Source organism: Solanum lycopersicum, chromosome 1 (genome assembly GCF_036512215.1).
Source record: "Solanum lycopersicum chromosome 1, SLM_r2.1".
Lineage (NCBI taxonomy): Eukaryota > Viridiplantae > Streptophyta > Magnoliopsida > Solanales > Solanaceae > Solanum > Solanum lycopersicum.
The window spans coordinates 83,064,921-83,086,687 of NC_090800.1; the positions used below are offsets into that span (position 1 = coordinate 83,064,921).

The 21,767-nt window shown below is 36.9% G+C and overlaps 1 protein-coding gene across 1 annotated transcript; it reads right to left on the reverse strand.

The window, feature by feature from the left end:
- Positions 1–1,076: 1,076 nt before the first annotated feature.
- LOC101249217 (uncharacterized) lies at positions 1,077–21,715 on the reverse strand. The gene is made up of 16 exons (XM_010328865.4): positions 21,222–21,715; positions 17,762–20,443; positions 15,148–15,562; positions 12,962–13,190; positions 11,193–11,357; positions 10,281–10,553; positions 9,916–10,161; positions 8,150–8,542; positions 6,669–8,057; positions 6,488–6,544; positions 4,681–5,085; positions 4,122–4,345; positions 2,895–3,028; positions 2,267–2,518; positions 1,987–2,165; positions 1,077–1,885 (listed from the first exon to the last, which is right to left on the reverse strand). Exons 1-16 carry the CDS (start codon positions 21,622–21,624, stop codon positions 1,784–1,786), a joined length of 7,548 nt encoding a protein of 2,515 aa, XP_010327167.1. The 5' UTR covers positions 21,625–21,715; the 3' UTR covers positions 1,077–1,783.
- Positions 21,716–21,767: the final 52 nt, after the last annotated feature.

The following is a 21,767-nucleotide window of genomic DNA, read 5'->3' on the forward strand; positions in this document are numbered from 1 at the left end:
GCGAAAAATAAAAAAGACAGATTCTTCCTAAATAATTTAGATTATTCATTTTATTCCTTGTCTTTAATTTTTATCCTTCAACATCAAGTAACGAATAAGGTCATCTCTAACTTCACACCAAAATTAACATTAAATCTTATTTTTAGTATAAAATTGATATTTCAAGTTGTTAAAATTATTTCTAACATTAAACTAAAAAAAAACTTTTCACTTTGCATATATTTATAATTTTGTATTATAATATAACATAAGCTATATCTTAAAAGGAATAACAAGTTATACAACATAATTCCTAAGGAACTTATGTTGGCATATTTTTAGTTTTTCAAACTCACAAATTATATTTTAAGAGTCTTGATTTAATTTAATCAATAGAAAATTTATACTAGGCGCAAAAATCTTTTAAAAAATTTATGTCGAACGAATTAGATACTCCAAATATATATAAAAAAAAAACTTAATTTGTAACTCATGAAAAAATAAAAGAAATTTTTTCTAAATTTATGTCAAATAAAGTTAAATGATAAATAAAATTACTCTCACGATATTTTATTAAATGAGCCGCAAGAGCATATAAATTTGGTGCAACAACTTGAATTACTATCAATTGAGACAATTAGAGAATATAGATAAACGCATGAAAACTCGTACTATACTGGTTGCACTTGAAAAATAATAAGAAAAAAAACATTGCGTATATATTTATTTGCCCATAGGAATCAGCAAAGAGAAAGTTACATGGAAGAAAGTTTGTGCTTTACTAACATAAATTGTTCTCTATCTACGTGTCCTTTCCAAGTTAGGTAGTGCCTCACTTCCTTCTAACTTGGGATTAATTAACCATTATCTTATTTGGCGATTGATTAAGCCTCATCATTACACAATTAGACTTTTTTGGTTAAGTGTTTAATTTCCGGTTGACAAGTTCCACTTTCCTATATATCAATTAGTATATATATATATGTGCTGACTTGAATAAGATATTTTACAAGGATTAAGCCATATACTGCTAGCGAATTGCTGATTTGATTTATGAATCATCCATTTTGTCATGTTCTTTTAGCACAAAAGGGCAATTGTTTTAGTCAGCAAAAAAGAAGGAATTAATTATTTTTTTGGTTAGTCATCAATCAAACACACATATTAGCAATTTGACAATGTTTACAGCTAGAGGGTAAAAGAATTAACTGTGGAAATGAACTGCATGAATCTCTGCTGCTATTTTGGCAATCCACACTAAATTCTGATTGATATATCTCTCCCATCAGAAAGACTGAGCCATACTCTTCCCTGCTATGTTATCTTGTTTAACTCGCCTTCAGTAGTAAATAGTTTTTGTTGTTCTTGCTATAGGCCCCCAGGAAGTAGTCATTTAATATATCAGTGCAAGTAATTGCTCAAACCATTCAGCTAATCTTGGAAGCAAACCACAATAAGCTGGTAATGCACCAATAGAAAATTTTCAATACAAGACAAGTACCAACCTTTTTTTTTTCTTTTGCATAGTGCAACCACCCACCCTAAAGAACCCCCTCTCTATCCACGAGTCAAGCAATGGCCCTTTTCCACTTTGTTCCCTTTGTGACCCAAAGCACCACCTTATGGTTAGATGTAGAGATGGTCTTTATCACTAGGCTATCCTTCCATTGTCATGTCAAGGTACCAACTCTATTAGAGCTTAGAGAAGTGGATCCCAAAGAAAATTACAAACGAGAAACCACTGCAGACAACACAACACCTTCATGCAACAAAAAGTTCTTTCTGCCACTTATCCATGACTTGTTCACAGCCCTAAATAATCATTGAGCATCACAAGTTTTACAGTACCATCTCCACCACAAGTAAGAAAACCATGAGAAACAATTTGAATATCTGTAACACCCGCCTGAAAACAGAGGAAAAAAGGTTCTCTTTAGTTTATCGTGAAGGCTCAAGAAATCAGTAATTTTTCTTCCAACTATTTACACATCTGATCAAAGAGGTTACCTGAACCACACCACCAAAGCCACGGGAGCTTGGCTGCAAGAAGGTGTGTCTTTCATGCAATTTTGGCCAATGAAATACTAGTTTTGCACTCTTAGCATCCCAAAGTTTTACGTCTCCATCTTTACTTCCCGTAAAAAAAAAGCTGGTATGTGGTATGGTAGATATTTTGGTAACACTCCCTTCACAATACAATGCAGAATTAGAGAAAGATCTCGTTATATACTGCCAATCAACTTTCTACAGCATTTTCAGCCACAATCATGTAAAAATGTTTCAGTACCTGCATGAGCCTTCGGTATATACCAGAGCATCCCATGACGATTCTGATCACCGGTTTTCTTCTGTGTGTCAACCATGGAATTCACACCATGGTCACCAATTTCTGTATGCTTCTGTCGTTTTGTCTTTCCAGTAGCTATATACCGGAAGTCATGAAGTCCAACATCACCACCTTTCCCACCCGTTACAATGAGTGGAGAGATAGAACCACTTCCTAAATCATTATCAAACACTGCAAGAGAGCGTGCACCTCCTGGAAACGTGCAGAGGAACAATAATCTTAGCTAGTTAAAAGCTTATTACAGCTAACAGAGTAAATGGACCCATTATCCAGGGTTTGCTTATGTTCTGAAGACAAACTCAATACAAGTAGATTTTTAGTGGCTTATACACATGTTCATGCCAAGAAGATGAAAATCACTGCAAGTCAGCTTATTAGCTCTTTATAGATGAAAATACCCATCTCCCTCCTCCAAACTCCACCAATAAACCTTATACAAGTAAACTCACATGTTTTCTTCTCATAAAGTCACCAACAATCTCATCTCTGCATTTTGCCTTTTTGCTGGAAATAATATCAGAAATTGTCCCATTTATCGACAGAAAGGAAAAATGTCAAGGGAACCAACCTTCATGACACATTATTGAGGCCCGAGATGTTGCTGGTGGAGCAAGGGTGTCCCATATGACAACATTAACACCACTGGAGCTATACCCTGCGGCAGCTATGATTGAACCACTTGAAGTAACATATGTGACATCCCTGCAGCCATTACATTAGGTTATAGCAAGCTTTAAGAAACCACAAGATGGAGATTATAGCACTTACTTAGCCACCACATAGCAAGGATGAAAGTAGGAGAACAGAAACAAGGAAGAAGATGTGTGTGACTGTTTTATCTTTCAAATCAGAAACAAAGTTGCTAGATGGAACTGATTATCACCACTGTCCATGTGGGGGTTACTAATGACACAATGAAAGAGCAAGTTCAACAAATACTATGCCCAAGTCCCAAACAAGCTGGGGTATCCTAGATGAATCCTCACTGACCACGTCTCTTCGCTTAAGTTCAAGTGCTCAACTCATGTCATCATCATTACCAAATAAATATAGAAGTAAAAAATAAGTTTTCTATATTTTACTAGCATTTAAATGTATGAAAAAGTCAATATTCCTAGAAAAGCAATATGTTCAAAATCAATGTACTGACAAGACTAAAACCTACTCCCAACTAGTTGATCACCTATAAGGACTTTTTCTCCCATTGCATCATATCTTTAGCTAAATCTGTTGATTCCAAGAAATTATAGATCTTCAGAACAACTTCCTTTCCTGTGATTTAGGTCTATCTCGTCCCGTAATAAGACCTTTATTCATTGTAGTTTCACACATATGAACCAAATGAGTGCTTTTGTAAGTTGACACGAGACATGACCAAACCAAGTAAGGGAAAAAGGGAAATAATGTCAAACACTTGTAGCCCCTCACCCCCCTCCAAAGACAGCAAAGCATATTCACAGGGTTCCATGGTGGTAGTTAGGTCGAGGAGAGGCACCCAGAGAAATAAGAGACCTTTTCCTCAAATAATGTAACATTTCAGCTTGGAGACAATTTTGAGGAGATACTAATATTCAATTTCACTGTATTATAATACCTAACCAAAATAAAAAATAAATAAAAATAATAATACTTAACCAGGAAATTCACACAATTTTGGGTGCTTATGTTAGATAGCAATTAAAGAAGTAAAAGAAAGCATATCCATTGATCTAACATTTCAACTTGGGTATAACTTTGAAGAGGTCCTAATACTCAGTTCCCAACTAATATAAAGTTACACAATTTGGGTACTTACGATGTATAATTATTAAAGCAAAGTGATGATTCTGTTGGCCGAACATTACTCCTCCCTCCTACTTCAAGCTGCCATGTACACACAGTACCATCTGATGCAGCAGAGACAAATCTGTGACCACAATGATCAAACTTCACGGCAGATACTGAGGCAAGAGCATATGGGGGAGGGACATTTGCAGCGGGAAGCACTCCATATGTAGCAGTAGCCCTATCTTTGCCAAACTACAGACACCATAAATTATTCTCAGTACCATGTCTTAAGAAACGAACAATGACAAGTATGTAATGAGTAAACAAGTTTTCAATTTCGGGCCAATAAATATAAAAAGGACATAGACTACGAACAATAAAAGAAACAACGGAAACACAAATTGGCGACACATAACGTGCCACTGCGTGAAGATCTGGTACGGAGTGTGTTTCTTAGCTAATACTAACTGATTCACAGGTATTTTATCACATCCCTTTAGGAGCCAAATTTGTTCAAAGTGCAAATTAGCCCTTGCTGTTGCAACTGCAAAAAAGATCTAACTAATCTATTGATTGTAATTTTTTACCTCCCATAAATATATGTGTGTATTGCTTGATCCAACCAAGAAAAAAGGCCTTGAAGGGTGAGCTGAGAATGCCCTTGTACGAACATTTTCTGTTGTTGCAGGAGGGTCAAGAAAATCATCAAAATCCTCTTGAACCCCCCAGCCAAGACTGGATCCACCCATATTGGAATAACCTGGAAGCCCAAATGTAGGTCTTGCCAAAAAACCTGTCCCAACAGTTGCTCCACCTAACCCGAGGTGTGTACCCTTCTTACTCCCCAGACCCACTCCAGGCGAGACACAAGTGGGAATTGGTGTAGACTCAGATCCTGCCCAACCATTATGTGGCCAGTCAGCCTCGGCCCAGACATTGTCAGCTTTATTTCCACAAGGAAGTCCGTCTTCCCGTTTGAAGAATAATAAACCCTGAATCGAATAAAAGTTAATTGAGTTCAAATCAGACAAAGATGACATTGATTTTACAAATATAGACGACTAATGGGAAATATAAGATGTGAAACAAATAAAATACAAACAAATTTACTTTATGGTATGCGCCGAGTGTACACAGACCTTAACCCCCTATGTTTTCGGACTTTCCAAAAATGTTATCATACCTATGTCGGATCCTTCAAAATAGTGTAATTTTGGAGGACACGACACGCAGGCATCAGCAATTTTGAAGAGTTCGAGCAACATAGCTTACCCCTACTCCGTGAAGGTAGAGAGACTGTTTCCGGAAGACCCTCGCCTCAAGTATCGCATTTCAGAGAAGTATAAAAAGGATGTAAGGAAGTAAAGAAGAAACAAAAGGTAGTCACAGAAAACGAGGGGAAAGCTCTCTTATTTCTCTCTCTCCAAATGACCCACATCAAGGCGAAAGGAGTAAGATTCCAAGAGTTATGCCTTCTTCTCCTAGGTCCACCCTTCCAACAGAACATTAACTCCAAAAAATCTTTGCATTACCCAAGAAACGCCAAATCATCTAAAGATATCCCACAACATAACCTTTATGCCAACTTACAATAGAACAAAATATGATCAAGTCCTCACCTCCCTCCTTACAAAGAAAACATCAACTTATGCATTCAACCTTTTGTTTCATGAGATTTTGCCGTCGTCAGTATCACCCTCCTAGCAGTTAACCAAGTGTAGAAACACATCTTCCTCGTCACTTTAAGAGTCCAAACTGAATTGTGTGGAAAGCTTTCCTCCACCCTAACGCCTAACCAATCGCTTTTCATAGAAGGGCAACAGAGAAAATTATGTTGTTCTCCTTTACTTGGTATTTGAAGTCAGTATTTTTTAAGAATGACACTGAGAGCTGAATTTTAGGTTGTGTTTGGTACGAAGGAAATATTTTTCCTTGAAAATAAAAAAATGAGTGGTTTTTTTATTTTCAAGTGTTTGGTAAGCACAAAATACTATTCCAAAAGCATTTATATAAAATTAAGGTGGGGCATGGGAATGGGTATACCGGGGGGGGGGGGGGGCATGGGTGTGTGTTGGGGGATGGGAATGAGTGAAATATCACTTATGGCACTTGTTTTCCTACTTCAACTAGGGAAATCATTTCCTCATTTTTAAGAAACTAGTAACCTAGAGAACATGTTTTCCAAAAAATTTTACCAACCAACCATGGAAAAATTGGTGCATACTAAACACACACTTAATGATCTTAAATTGACGTTAACTCTGGTAGTAAGTCACACATTGATTTTTCACAACCAAAATGAGGAATCAAATGCACCCTAAATACTAGTAAAATATCAAATTCAGATGCATAAGGAAACAGACAGCTAAGGAAGAGCCACAAGCACTATCTAACCTTCCGATTGCTAGCAAGAGCAGCTTCATGTTGATCAATGGAGTTGATGCACAAAGCCTGCTCAAATATAGTGGTGTTGCAATTGTTAGCTTCATGAAAGAAAATCTGCCATTGAATTTACCTGTAATCTCTAAGAATTAGAAATTTGCAAAACAATACACAGGTTTAGGAGAAGAATCACCTCCAAAAGTTCTCCATTTCTTTTATATATCTCTATCGGACTACGGAATGGCAAAACCTTCTTTGTATGGTGAGTATCCTTTCCGCCAAAACTTTGAAAAGGATGATTATTTGGCGACAAACAAGCAAGAGGAGATCCAGCTGCGCTACTGGGACTACCAAGCCTTTCTTCTCTGTCAAAAGTTTCATCAACTTCACACTCTCTGACAATGCTGGGGTACATTTCACTCCATCCTTTAAAGGACTTATGCAAGGTATGCTGTAAACATTTCTGGTCTTGAAGCACAAAATCCTGATTAACTTTCTTAAGCTCAGAACAAAGATCCCATAACGCTTCAAATGCTGATAATTGATCTTCACCAGTCACCTTATCCAGATCATTGTTGCTATGACTAAGTTTAGTATCTGGCGCTTTATGTTTGGACTGATAATCTTCAGAACAGAAAAGTGCAGTTGCACCTGTATCCATGCTCTCCAGCAGGACAGATGCAAACTGATTCACACAATAAGAAGAGATGTGAGCGCATGTGACCATTAGTATCTTAGCCAGAAATCCTGGAACCATCCCATTATGGGTTGAGACATTGTTGCCATCTAGGAGAATTGATGAAGTAGATATACTGGGATATCTGCCTGGAGGTAGAAACAAACCGCTTTCTTCAAGTTCCGGACATAACTGATTCAACTTGGGTTTTAAAAGACTAAACACACGTCCCCAAAAGGAAGCAACCATGACATGCCATCTCTCCTCTGGAACTGACAATATGACATCCCCAAATTGCGCTTGTGGCATTAGATTCTTGTTCTGAACAGAAGATCCAGCAGCATGACTAGGTAAATCAGAAGCCATCATTCTGAGAGACTCACGAAGAAGTTTCTGTATGTCCTTTATATCTGTCTGGTCAGAATTTTTTGTCATCAAGAGAGGTTTCACAATCAGGATAAGATCACCAAAATTTCTTTGTACCCAAGCAGATGCAAACAGTAAAAGATACTCTGACAAATCAAGGATAGTAAAATGTGTTCCTACAAAATTTTCTGTACAAGAAACAGACGAGAACTGCATCATGGCTCTAATACACCAGAATGACCAACATAATCTCCTCTTGTACAGCTCCGGAATGGCACAATAGATGTTTTCATCAGCTCTATCACTTCTAAAGGTGAATGACTTCATGTAGAAACAGTCCATGCTACACATAATGATGTATCTTGCAAAAATATAAAATAGTTCTCCAGAGACTCTGAGAAATAGCTCTGGAAGGCAAGGATACAATGAGCAACCATCAAGTCCACTGCCTTGCTCACTTGACAAATATTTATTTATGTAGTCACACAACAGGTGGCATCCTATATACGCCAAACCACGGTTGCAAAACGACAAGAAGATCTGTACAAGGGCAAAAAGGAAAAAATCTGACAATCAGTCCTCGCAAAACAAAAACTGCAAACATAACATTTGTTCCATGGATAAGTAGATACCGAGTAAATAAGATGTAGAGGAATTAAGGAGAACTTCAGTTGAAAGGATGCAATTGTTGTCATCAGTTCATCTTGAAAAGCTTCAATTAGAAGCTTGTATTCTTGATTCTCAGATACAGTACACATTTGTTCCTGAAGACATGTCATATCATTGTCTACCCAACTTGGATGTCTTTTTAACATCTTAGACATGTAATGCATAGACAAGTCTGATCTCATGTGTGAATCTATCTGTAAAGCCACATCCAGTGATAGCCAGTTTGATGAAGTTTCATTTAGCAGTGCACTCAGCATTTCATGCAGGCATCCAGAGTCAACATTATCAGGCAAACTTCGTCGTTTTGAATCACCAGTGACGCCCACAGAAGATGAAAGGCATTCCAAAGCTTCAAGCTTACAGAGGAAAGGAATAAATACCATCAGTCCTCCTACAAAAATGTCTAATTAAAATGAACATATAAGAGTACACCCATCCACATGGACAGGCTGGTTGAGAGGGTCACCTGACATGCAATAACTTTATGGTATACTGCCACTTTTAAGGAATATTGGAGGAGAAAGCCCTAGATAAACTGGACTTGGAGGAGAAAAGGTAGCATAAAAGTCAACATGTTTGGATTTTGATGCCAAACAGTCACATCAGTTAAAAGATGGCAGCAGTTGCAATTCAAACACTAATCAGCAAATAGTGTTGCCATTGGTGGTAGGCCATCCTACTATCACCCTGACGTTGTATTTCGGAACTTAATCTGCTTTCAGTAGGATTTAGCAAATTACCAAATTTTTGTTTTACAAATATTAAAGTCATTTTTTTTTAAAATCTGTGAGAGATAAATTAGATCAGCCCTGATTTCATATATTATATACATAAATACTATAAGCTATGTATTGACTTGAAAAAAAGAACTACTCTAGGTCAACAAATTCGCCAAAACTCAAGTTACATTGAAAAGGGACCTTAACCAATTTTGTTATTTAAGAGAAATATTGTGATGGATCTATTATAAGAGAATGCTTTACAACAAAATCACTTCCAAGTAGTTCAAGGGAACTCGAAGATGGTGAAATGTCACAGCTTTTTTTGATCAACTAAACACACTTTCACTCATAAACATGGGGAAAAAATCTGGCCGAATTACAAAGGGTATACCAAAGGGTAGAGAATCTATACAAAGAAATGATTATCTACAAACTCCACCCAATCTTCTATACATCTGGGAATCTATGGGTGCACCAAAAGAGAATAAGTGATCTGAGGCTACTCCTCGACTAAGAAAATCTTGAGTTTACCCCCTCAAATTCTCTCCTATTTCTCTCCGTCCACACCACCCACATTAACGAGAGTCGAATCACGTTCCAATGTGACAATGGAAGTATTAGGTTAGGGCATTGGTCGGTGTTTGGAGATACTTATGTGTAGCAAAGAGCGAAAGCATGCTTACATATTGGTAAAACACGTTATATAGAGTAGTAGTGAAAAGAGTAAGGCAGAAAATGAATTACAACCTCCAATTATGTAAGTCAGTTTCTTGAAAATGTTTTGAAAAATCAAATAGCAGAATGATTTATCAAGAAAATGTTTCACCTAATCACAACCTGAACAAGAATTTTGGATTGAACCAAAGTTAGATCAGTTCTGCATTCCAGATCTCAAAGAGGGATATAAAAATCTACGATCTCAGAATCCTTGAAGAGAATCTAAAAAATAAGGAAGCTTGTGAATCCCCAAACTTTAGGAAACACAAAAATAAAATAGATGAACTTACAGGCAGTCCGCATCTGCTTAAGGCAGTGGCCCTCATCAAGATTGCCCATCTACTCAAGGAAGCAGCATTTTGCTCCCCAATAGCATTCTTCATGGTAGTCTTGGCTGCTAACATTAGGCAAAAGTCTCCAATATTTGGATCTAAGAAGGCAGGTTGACGCGATGAGAATATACATTTACCATTCAAAGACCCCGTTGGGTAAGCAAGCATTCTAAGATAAGCCTGTGAATACTCCCCCAACATCCACTGCAAATGACAGAACTTAAAATAAATATATAAACAAGGGAACAAGATCTACAAGCACAATCCCTTAGCATTCAAAGCATCACTTTATCAAAGACTACACTAGATTTCTTGCTGAATACCTCTAGAACACTTGCAAGCCAGTAGTCAACTTTTGCAAGAGCAGAGGGGAGGAGGATTTTCGAAATAAGAGATCGCTCTAATGTTCCACCATAACCGTCAACAAGACGACAAATAACAAGGGCAAGCTGCTCATCCCCAAGATTCTTTGCACAAACAGTAACAGCAGACGTTGTATCGCCTCCAAGCAAAAAGAAAGCAATCGCGAGCTCCAACTGATGTTTCCCCAGTAAGACATAGGCATTCTTTAGAGCAGCAGCCTTATTTTTATCTTCCTAACAAGGGAATCAGTAAATTTCTAAGCAACTAAACGTTGAGTATTGGCTCCACAAGAAGAAAACAAAGTTTCATTACAAACAAAATTAAATTTAGAGTATCTCATAGGACTTAACATTTCAAAACGGATTTAGGTAAACGCGACTGAAGATGAACTAACAAAAAATATGTATTGCCCTTCAGCTCTTAAGAGTTAAGAGTACCCAAGGAACCACCAATTTGAATTTTGTAAAAGACAAGCTATAAGACGTATACATGAGAAGACAAAAGATACGTACATATAAGAGAAGGCACAAGAATGATAAAGTTGAGATAAAGTCACTTCATTTAGAACCTCTCCCCCTTGGCACCCCAAAAAGAAAAGGTTATTACATTTGCTTTACCATTTTAATACAAATACTTTTAAATGTAAGCCACAAAAAGACATTACAGAAGATCAAATGATAACAACTATAAATTCATCAAAACTTTGTAATAATACTTAACCCAATTTTAGCACTTGTGAAAAAGAAAATTTAAGAAAAGATTCAACATAAATGTTTAAAATCATGCATAAAAGAATTGGAGAAACTCGGGAATAATTCTTTGAAAATATTTTTACCAGGCATACAAATAAAGTAGCATATGTTTAATAATACCTGAAAATTGCGTGACAGAAATGCCACCAATGGCTTATCTTTCTCATCTTTGCTAATCTTAAAAAGGCCCGCCAATACTTGAAGTCTATTTAAAGCAATATAAAGAAGTGCACATGCCTTGGGATCTTTATTCTTTAAATACTGTTGTCTTGCCAGCTTTTCCATCTGCAGAAAACCCACCCCTGTCAAAGTTGCTATCCAAACTATAGAGGGGAAAATGATAGCTACAATATAAGACATTAGGTCTTCCCAATTCTTTCATCCCTTTCAGAGGAAAGAGCATAGGAGTAGCTGTAGTTTAATATGGAGCTTTTAAGATAGTATTCTACTATAGGTCCTAACAGTATGTTAACTTAAACTGCCGCAGTGAATTATGGATAAGGAACAAAATTGTGAAACTAAATAAAGATAGCCCTTTTTTGTTTTTTGATTACAGAAAAGTCCTTCAGTTCTTGCTATGAAACTTTGTGGATAATTGGCCTGCCACATTATCCTTTTCCACTTATATATTAAAGTTGGTTCACCACAGGCAGGAGTGCACCCACCACACATCCAGCAATGTACTACCGTTCTACACTAATGTACCAGCAGAGTTTGGACCTGTGACATGTGGATAACTCACACATCATGCGTTGTGCTTTTACACTAGATCAAATCCCTGGCATAAAATTGATCAAAATATTTAAGGATAAGAGTTCCTTGGTACATGATAAATAATAAAAGTTAAGAAAAGGACTCTTCTCCATTACGGTTGAATAGAAAAAAGAGTAAGAACAGAACCTGAACTCTACAACCTCTTCACTAATTAGACACAACTAGGGTTAACCCTAATCACAAAAAGGGGAACAAAAATGGCAAACTAGAAGATCATTCATATTTCAGGAGAATCTATTGCCCAAAATATATTCATTTAAAGAAAACTCGAGTGATGTAACTACATTACTGTGTTGGAATAAACCAACCATTTCACCAAACAGTTCATAATAATGAACCAAAAAGAAGCTGAATTTTTGCAGAATTCAGAAATATATAAAAATTCATGACAGATCTTCATCACAACAGATACCTTAGATTTGTTGACTCCCTTATTCCGTAGTGTTAAGCAAGTTTTATTCTACATTTGATAAGTCATTTAGTGTTAAACAAGTCCAGTTTTTTGTACTAATTTTGGTACCTTCTTGGTACAATATCAAAAAGATATTGATGACAGACCATTCACTATTTTTCTAACATTAATAATTGATGAAGAAGGTAAAGGATGGTGTGCTTAATGAAGTAGGAAGGAACATGGAAAAGCAACTGATAAACACTAGAAAGAAGATTTTAATTTTCGAAACTCTCATTCTTGACCAGCAAAAGAGGAAGGAAAGAAAATTGAGCTTAGTTTGAGAAAGGATGGAACATTAAGAAATGTAGAGCAATTTACTTGGACTGCATCAATATGTTAGTCCCAAAAACTAAATATTGGGAGTCTATTTCAGGTAGTCATGTTGATGATATGGAATTGTTTATTTCTATAAGAATTGCACAGCACCTCCCAAAAAGAATAACTATAAGAAGATCCAGCTGATTTTTTAAATATGACTAATAATACATTCCTAGCCCCCACCCCTATCCCGTCCAGGAGTCCATAGTTGCATCTTACCCCTTTGGTCCCTGGGTGATGCGAATTCCCAACCTCTAGGTAAGAAATGAAGTCCTCAAACCACTGGACAACCTCACACTAGTCATGCTACAACTGAATTCATTATCTTAATGAAAACAAATACCTTCAATCGCAATTGTGCCACACTTGTATACCATAGTCCAACACCCATATCACGCATCTCTTGCCAAGATGGTTGCTTAGATAAAAGAGAATCAAGCAAATTCTCTTGACAATCAGAGTGGAAAGCCCATCCAATCAGTCCCGAGTTCACAACCAGCTCACCTTCTGATGGCAGTCTGCCAAATCTTTGAACAAAATATAGCTGCTGAAACCTCACTGAAACCCAAAACCTATGAAGAAAAGATGAGTAGCATCAACAAATGATAACTCAATTAGAAGCAACTATAACTGAAGATAAATTTTTCTGCATGACTTCATGTGTTCTCATTTACTGTGCAAGATAGAACAAAAAGTTATTTGTCTGATAATGAATAAAAAAACGACCATGAGAGAAAAGTCACTATTTTATTGATATTGGGGAAATCTCCAGATAAACGGAGTATGTGAAAAGTAGAGAACCTACAATCACATCAAATTATTTGAATATTGATATAAAAGATTTAAAGGTATCACTGCCCACACTAAGAAGAGAAGAATCTGAATTCCATTTAGTTTTTTTGATAAAGCCTTGGTGTTTGAACTTTGAAGTTTGAACATTTGGTTTGACAAACTTAATCATTATGGGCAAGAAATCAAAATCATTAGTAAAAACACCAAAGAAAAAAAGAGTTAGACATCAACTGGTTGATGGGAAGTTTGAAAGAAAGCATGGTGCAAGAATACCTAAGATCATCTGCTACTTTCTCCTCTTTGTATTGAGCTGAAAATAGGAACAATTGTGCTCCAATCTTACATAAAAAAGCTGTTTTTATAATTACACATAATTTCACAAAGGAAAGAACCATCACTGCAAGAATGATTGGGTGAATAATGAATGGATACATTGGAGAAGGCAAATGAGAACACTGTTTGTGTGTGTAAGAGAGAGAGAGAGACTGAGAGCGTGTTTATGCTTGCATAAAGAAATAATCTGAAGAATACCGGTTAAAGAAGGGAGACAGGACAATGTGAACAATATTTAGAGTAACCAGTGCATTTGAGAAAAAAAACCTCACAGTAAAATAAAAACATGCTATCTAACTTTAAGCTTAGTCGAAATAAAGTCAGTATTCACTAGGCCTCATTAGCAAACTTTTTGAATCGGCTACATGAATCTGTTGAATCCATTTCCCCTATAAAAATATTGTCAAACTTTAATTTGTTGAAAACATCCAACCTGATGCAAGGCGATAGGAGACCTTTTATTTCATTCTCATCAAAATGTTCAAATTAATGTTCTATAGTAAGGAGAGACACGAAAGAATGCTCTATCTTGCTGATTCTCCTTTTTTATCTGTCCCTGGAGAAGAAAATGGCCGAGACAAGATATTTTAATCCTTCAACGTCTTCCTCCATTTCTTCAGGTACCCATTTCCATTTCATTCTAATACTAAATAAGGTGTCCTCTAAAACTACAGGTTTGCTGAATCACACATTTACCCCTATATTTACATAGAAGTTTCTGACCAACCAAAAGTACTCCTACCAAATATTGGAATTAATAGAAGATAACGCATTCATGAAAATAATGCCAACGCTATGAGTTGAGCTATATGCACGAACATTAGGATGCTCATTACTCAGGTTGGTATATTAGATCATCATGAATTATCTACCAGGCAGCACTGAGATTATCAGGGTACAACTAAGATGAACCCATACATGATAATAGCCCATCTTGTACTCCTGCCATGACATGACACAAAAAACGAAATTGGGTATATCATCGTCCCTTGAAATTGTACCCAAAATTGTCCCCACAACCATGAAGCAGAGTAATACCCACAAAAAGTTTTGGCTTATCTATCAGGGAATATTGACGTGTAGCAGAACAATTGGATTTTTATCCACATATATCACCCATTTACAGCTGTTGCAAACTCCATTCCAACAGTAGGAAAGCAGGACATAGCATCATTAAAACTTAAAGCATATATATCTCAAGGAAAAAATTGGAATATTTGTGCATGTTCGCCAAAAGCTACACTTCTCTAGTTGATATCATAGCATATATATACAGAAAAAATATTGAATACAAGGAGAAGATTGATCATAAAAAAAAATGTACGAGCCTTTACAAACTTTTCATACCAATACGTTCACACGGAATGGAAGATTATGTATTCTAGGCTTCTAGCATAGACTTACCTACGACCAGGTCCATCAAGGCTATTATAAGCAGAAGTGGACTGCATATTGCTAACTTCATCTAGAAGATGAATAGCAGCACGAATTTGCATCATTTCGGTGGCAGATATAGCTGCAAATTTCTGAAGTTTATCAACGGCTTCAATAAAGTCGGTTATTTCAGATCTTGCTGATGAGATAGAGAGCGCATTATCAGATGCAGCATATCCCCAGCTTGAGGAATCTGAAGGTCCACCCCATTGAAATGACTTCTCATTGGAACTTGACAAGACATTTCCTTCCAGATAGTTTGACAATGAAATGGGAAATATTAAACCACTGAAGGCACGAAGGCAGCATATTTTCGCCGATAACTTTGTAGAAGTTACATGTTTACTGAGACACTGCAGAGCCACATATGAACGTTTCCAGTTACCTATACATATTTGGAACACACAACATGAGGCCAAACTCAGACTAGAAGAATATTAAGGCCAATAGAATGACTGGGATTTCACGATGGTAACATTTACATGACATACAAATTGGCAACAATCTTCTCATGGCAGACAAATCTGGCTGTATTTTCAGGCAAGTAGGAAACATAAAACTGAAAAAGAATGATACAATAAAATATTCATTGTGACCAACAGAGATGAGGATTTAAAATAAAATAGCACTCCGAGAGTAAAAACAAACAGAGAACAAAATCCAGAACAGGCAAATGATGTAGTCAGAAGAGATAAAAGTTTCCCGGACTTTCTAATCATACAAATGTTTCCTGAGAGCAAGTGCTTCAGAATCTACATCTACAGGAGTAAATGAGCACAATTTCTTTCTACTTTTAAAGAACTTCATGTGTCATTAGGTTCATGGCATAAATTAGTAATCCAAAGTTTTCACCGACATTTCTTATATGGGAAACCAAACAAGCCTTAAGTGCAATCTTCGTCAACAAACAACGTCACCAATGCCCTTTAGCACTTGCCATTTAGATAACATGGAAAACCTGCCACCTCTTCTACTTAGATGGAAGGAAGTTCTATGAAATGAACAGGCAATTTCATTGATATAATGAAGCAATCCTCAGCTTACAAAGTAGATACAAAAAGTAGAGTATCCAACACAAAAATGAGATTCTTTATGAAGAAAATCCAATCTTCTACTGTTGTTGGGATCTCTAAAGTACTCCAAATACGAACAAACTTAAAAAGTAAAGAGAACTTTCCTAAGTCAAACAGCTCTACAAAAATCTAAATCAATTTGGCAGCAGTATGCACTTGATTTAGTTGTGGGCATTCCTGGCTTCCTCAAGTGCATAATTGTTTGTGGATGGAAAGATCTACTCAGTGTAAGCTGACTAACCAAGTTGCCCACAACTCAAAAATTCTCTCAAAGTTTAATGTTAATGAGCCAGGCAGCCAGCTTTGGTTTAAATTCACAATACTGAATATTGCCATCATGATTTCACTAGAAAAGCCTAAGAATTGAAAAAGAAGACCATGAATAAAATTAAAATGCCGAATCTATTTATTGTTGAAGAGATTTTTTCCTTCACAAGACCGGATAATGGCAGTGGGAAAGATGGAAACCAGTTGCCCAAAGTAAAGTAGAGTTGCTGCTGAATGCTGTCACTAATCTAACATAGAAGAATAAGAAAAGATAAGAATGAGATATAAATTAAGAAATTCTGATCTTCCCACATCAAGAGAGCCACAAATATTACGTACTAAAACCTAACAACATTATATTAAATTTCTCCTCCTAGTTTTATTTATTCCTAGTAAGCTCAATCAAGTGACTTCTTCTCCTTCTAAGGATGATATATTGATACATTTACTAGTTTTAAACCAAAACCAACTTTAAAATGCATCTTTACCCCTTTTTTTTCCTCCCAAATTTTTGTTCCAAAGCAGATTGTTTCTTGAAGTACAGTCAAGAGCAAGCTTTTAACTTCTTCTTTTTTTGAATAAGTACATGAAAGACATGTGTCATTACTTCCGTAAACTTTCAATAGTACTTCAACCCTCAGTTAAGAACATCGAAAACAAACATATTTGATTTTCAAAAAGAGCACATAGGATTTTATCAAAGAAAAAGACTTAAAAGGATGAATAGACTGATAGACATGCTCATTTGTAAAGCAAGAAGGACAAGGAAATTTACCTATTTCAAAAACGAAAAGGAAAGCCTAATAACTAATAAGATAAACAATAAGATCCTTGGTCAAAATGTGCATGAGTACTACAAAATGATTTTTAATGAAGAGACAATGATTCACAACCTTAAATACATATCAATAAACTAATTAATTAACATTGAGAACTTCATTGATCTGTATGCTACAAGAAATGTTTGGCTTTACTAACTAAAAAGTAAAGAAAGTACTTCAGTTTTTAGTTGTCAAGAAGCTACTTATTGTTTGGTCTAGAAGCTTAGATACAACAGCATCTACTTCCTAGATGTACATCTCAGTTCCTTAAAGCAGCCAACGACAAAATAGTTCCTCGTAAACACAACAAATGATTTGCCCATATCATATTTAGGATGTCTTCGATGAAGAAAAAGATGGCGCTTGGGTATTTGAGTTTGGGATGGAGGGAAGCGGAAAGAGAGAGAAACAATTCATAAGTACCTGAAAGTAAGTTAACAAGGAATGCCTCCGGGTGAACAAGAGGAAGAGATCCTCCTACAAGTTCTGCTATCTCTAAAATGCTCCAAATCCCATTTTTAACAGAAGTAGAGCCTTCTTGAGATTTTGTCATACTACTAAACAGTGAAGTCTCATTCACCACTTCCATATTCAACAGAAAATCAGACCGACGCTGTGCATTGTCACAATTTTCATGACCATCAAATACTGGCACTTTATTAGAACCACACTGACAGATGGAACTCTCCTCGCAAACTTCTGCACCAAGCTGGGGCAGAAGTTTCTTGTCCATAAAATATAAGAACTTGCTAAATACAGAAATGTATTTGTCATGAACAACCACCATCATGGTTTTGGGTCCCCAAAAGAAGTCCTGTATGGTGGGATTGGTATGACGTGTCGCAAGACGCAACCAAATGTTGCCTTCTAATGATTTTTCCGGTTCCAAATTGCACTGACCCCCACATCTCTTTTGAGCATACACATGTAACTTATCTCTTGAGCAAACACCAAGTAAAAATTGACCATTCCCAATCGTCAACCAATTTGAAGCGACAACGTCACCGTCAAAATACAAAGTATCTTCAAGTATAAAGCTGCCAGTACCCTCAACACGCACACATTCCCATATATGAATAGTAGTAGAAGCACTTACTGTACCTTCTTTCGATATAGTTGCAATCTTTCGGCCACAGATACTTGCAGATACAGCCGAAATAGGGCCTTGATGCAAAGCAACCGTACCAACAAGATCCCATTGAGAATTTGAGCTCACAGCAGGAACGCTTCTCCATAATTGCAAACTACCATCAACACAACCAGTAACCATATGATAAGCAAAGTAGTTGCTATATAAATTATTAGCAAAAATCTCTTCACTGAATCCAGAGTTTGTGGGACAGATCACAGCAGAACTTGAAATTTTATTATGGTGATGAGGGTCTGGGAAAGCTGATGAACAAGGTTCCACAGAAACAAGGTACTTCTTACCAGAATAACTACTCTCAAACTTCCATATATTGTCCTGGAAGGTGTTTGTACTGTCAAAACTGCACCCACAGCGACTTCCAGACAAATCATAGTGATGAAGGTAAATTTTCCACGATAAAGCCTGAAAGCCTTTCTTCCACACAGCTAGCAGCAAAAAGCTATTGGAAATGAAGGTTTTGTTACAAGTGGCAGGCAAAGGAATTGAGAAGACGCTGTCCGGTCCCTCTTCTTGACTTCCAGCAGTAAGTGCTATTGTACATATTTTGTGACAGACCATTTCCAATTCTTCAGCTTTCAAAGCCTTGACTAATAAGAAATCTATTCCATCTGCATGCCCAATGACGAGAATTCGTTCTTCACTTAACAGAGTGGGAGCCCAGCTTAAGCTTGTATACTTGGGTCGAGGGAGTGCAGTAGCACCTTTCCCAAAAAGTTTCCAAGATGGACTCAAAGTCGGGAGGCCCAAAATAGTATTTGAAGCAGAAGAAAACAACCAAAAAAGGAGCTTTCCATCAGTGTCCAAAGAGGAAGCAATTTCCAACTCTGATAAACAAGGATGAACTGCTACCTGCAGAATTTTATTGCTGTGACTGTCCGTATTTGAAAGTCCTGTTGCACATAATGATAACAAACATTCACTCTGACATTTATTTGGCATTGAATCTTCTGTGCTAATCAGTTCTGAAGATACTTTTGCACCACTGGGGAATTTTGAGGAATAAAATTGCATCCAGGCTAGATAGTTATTCGGTAATAGATTAATAAAAGAACATACTGTTGGTGGACCAAAGACCTGATTTCTCATAATAAAGATTTTATTTAAGAGCAATCCCCTTGGCATCTCTTTAGGACTGTTCAACTCTTTTCTTTTCCACAATGTCACCCTTGGGGCTCTCAGGGGAGAAAAATCATCGAGACAATGAATGGCCCAAAAAGTCAGTGTTGTTTGGGGACCTACAGCAACTAACCATTCACACCTACTAGCATTGCCATGTTGATGTTCATCTGGTGAAGCATAAGACACAGCCTCACCATTAACAGTTATTATACCATTAATATCAGCTGCCCATCTTACAGATACATCCAAGCCCAGTCTTCCATTTAATGCTTGGTTTACCTCAACTACAGCGATAACACGAAAGGAGAATTTATTCATTTTGTGTTCATTACCATCCTTGCCAACTTTTCTAACCCTCCCATCATCAATCTCAGTCCAGAGCCTTGTAGCTCCATCTAGGCAGCATGTTAATAACACCAACCTGCTTGAATATTTGCCATCTCTAGTTGAATGTGTAATTGTAGATGGTCTCCACTGAATCATAGAAACAGGTAATGGGTGTGGTAGCGTAGCTTCTACATGTTTGGAATCTGCATCTCTTTGACATACCAAAACACATTTATTTCCTGCATGGATATGGGAACCCGAACCTTCAAAATGCAATCTATATGGAGGTGCAGCAGCAAAAGGTCCTTCAATTGACCAAGTAGCAGAAATTAGAGTCTGAGGCAGTTCTGGTTTAAATCTCCAAGCTATTTCCCATGACCTCTCCTTCTTTCTCCATAAGATCAATTCAATGCCACCTGAAATTATCCCATCGCCTGACCCCGTCCAAGTGATTGAGTCCACTTTTGTGGATTGTACTAGAATTGATGTCTGGCTCCAACAAAAAGAACCTGAATATGAGTAAATAAATTTATACATCTAAGAGGGAAGGGAGGAAGGGGGAGAGAGACACATAAGATCCAATGACCAATAGTACTAATTAATTAAACAAGTGATTAGAGTTCCATATTCATACCCATTCAAAACTGGATCACCACCTAAACAATAAAGTTTTTTAGTTAAGCGTAGGATCCAACTAAGGTAATCCTTTTAATTTGCCAACTTCATTTAGATGAAATACGCTCAGACTATGTAACCTACCAAAAGGGGGAAAAGTAACAAAAAACATGCTTTCACCAAGTTTGACATCCTTCCGAGTCATTTTATTAGGCATAGATTTCATCCAGCTTTAATCTCTGATTCTCAGGAGCTCCTAATTAGACTTAAAAGACAAATAATTTAGAATTGGAATGAAATAGACCCAAATAAGCAGAATGAAATCAAAGATTTCAGCAAGCAGATCCTAGAGAATTTGTGAATGAGACGTAGTTAATGAATTTTACTCACCATTGTTCTATAAGTCCCAAGGGCCATAAAAAAGGTAATTAAATTGCCTCAAGATGATAAAGAACCCAACACAATTGCTCTTGTTGTGAAAAATATCAAAGACATCCTCCTAACATGCACACTCATGTATAAATATATCACTCATATTGCTTGTTGATCCAGAGATCCTATTTCACAATGGTTGTTTCTTTAGATTCTTGTAGTTAACAAATGAAGTGTAGCAAAGTAATCAATGAGACTAGTGTGCACATTTGAGAGTGAGGTCAGAAAATAAAAACTTACTATGAGAAGCGTCAGCGTCGTAAGAGAACAATCCAATGCAGTTATCGAGTGCGGCAGCGAGGTCTCCAGAAGAAGGCGTCACAGGGGACCAAGCTACGGCGGAAACAGTACCAGTGCCATCTATTGACAGTTCGAGAACCTGCTGAAAAACTGTGCCGACTACAGTCTCAGTTTGTGATAGAGGGTTAGGAAATTGACGTATGACAAGGATAGACGAGGCACCATAGGCGATCCATGAGTAGCCAGCGAAGTTCGGCTGCCAGTCAATTGCTGGCTCGAATTCAGAAGGAGATTTTGATCGGTTCGGTGCCGGAGGAATTATCTCCGATTTAATCATCTGAAGTGGTAACTTCGAGACGACGTCGTCATCTATGTTACAGCAACTGATTTTGTGACTCTCCATTGTACAGAATTTGAGAGAACGGAGGTGTTCCCGTATAAAGTCTTACCAGATTTAGCTGAGTGATTTGTAGATGCACTTTAAAATAAGTCATATTGGGTACCCAAGGTTTTTGGGTAGATCAATTGAGTCTCTTTACTATTTAT

Coding starts and splice junctions, on each gene's coding strand:
- LOC101249217 (XM_010328865.4), bottom strand. CDS start 21,624: ATGGAGAGTCACAAAATCAGTTGCTGTAACATAGATGACGACGTCGTC. Junction 13,191..15,147: donor CTTGATGGACCTGGTCGTAG/GTAAGTCTATGC, acceptor TTTTCTTCATAG/GTTTTGGGTTTCAGTGAGGT. Junction 10,162..10,280: donor GGCTTGCAAGTGTTCTAGAG/GTATTCAGCAAG, acceptor TGTCATTTGCAG/TGGATGTTGGGGGAGTATTC.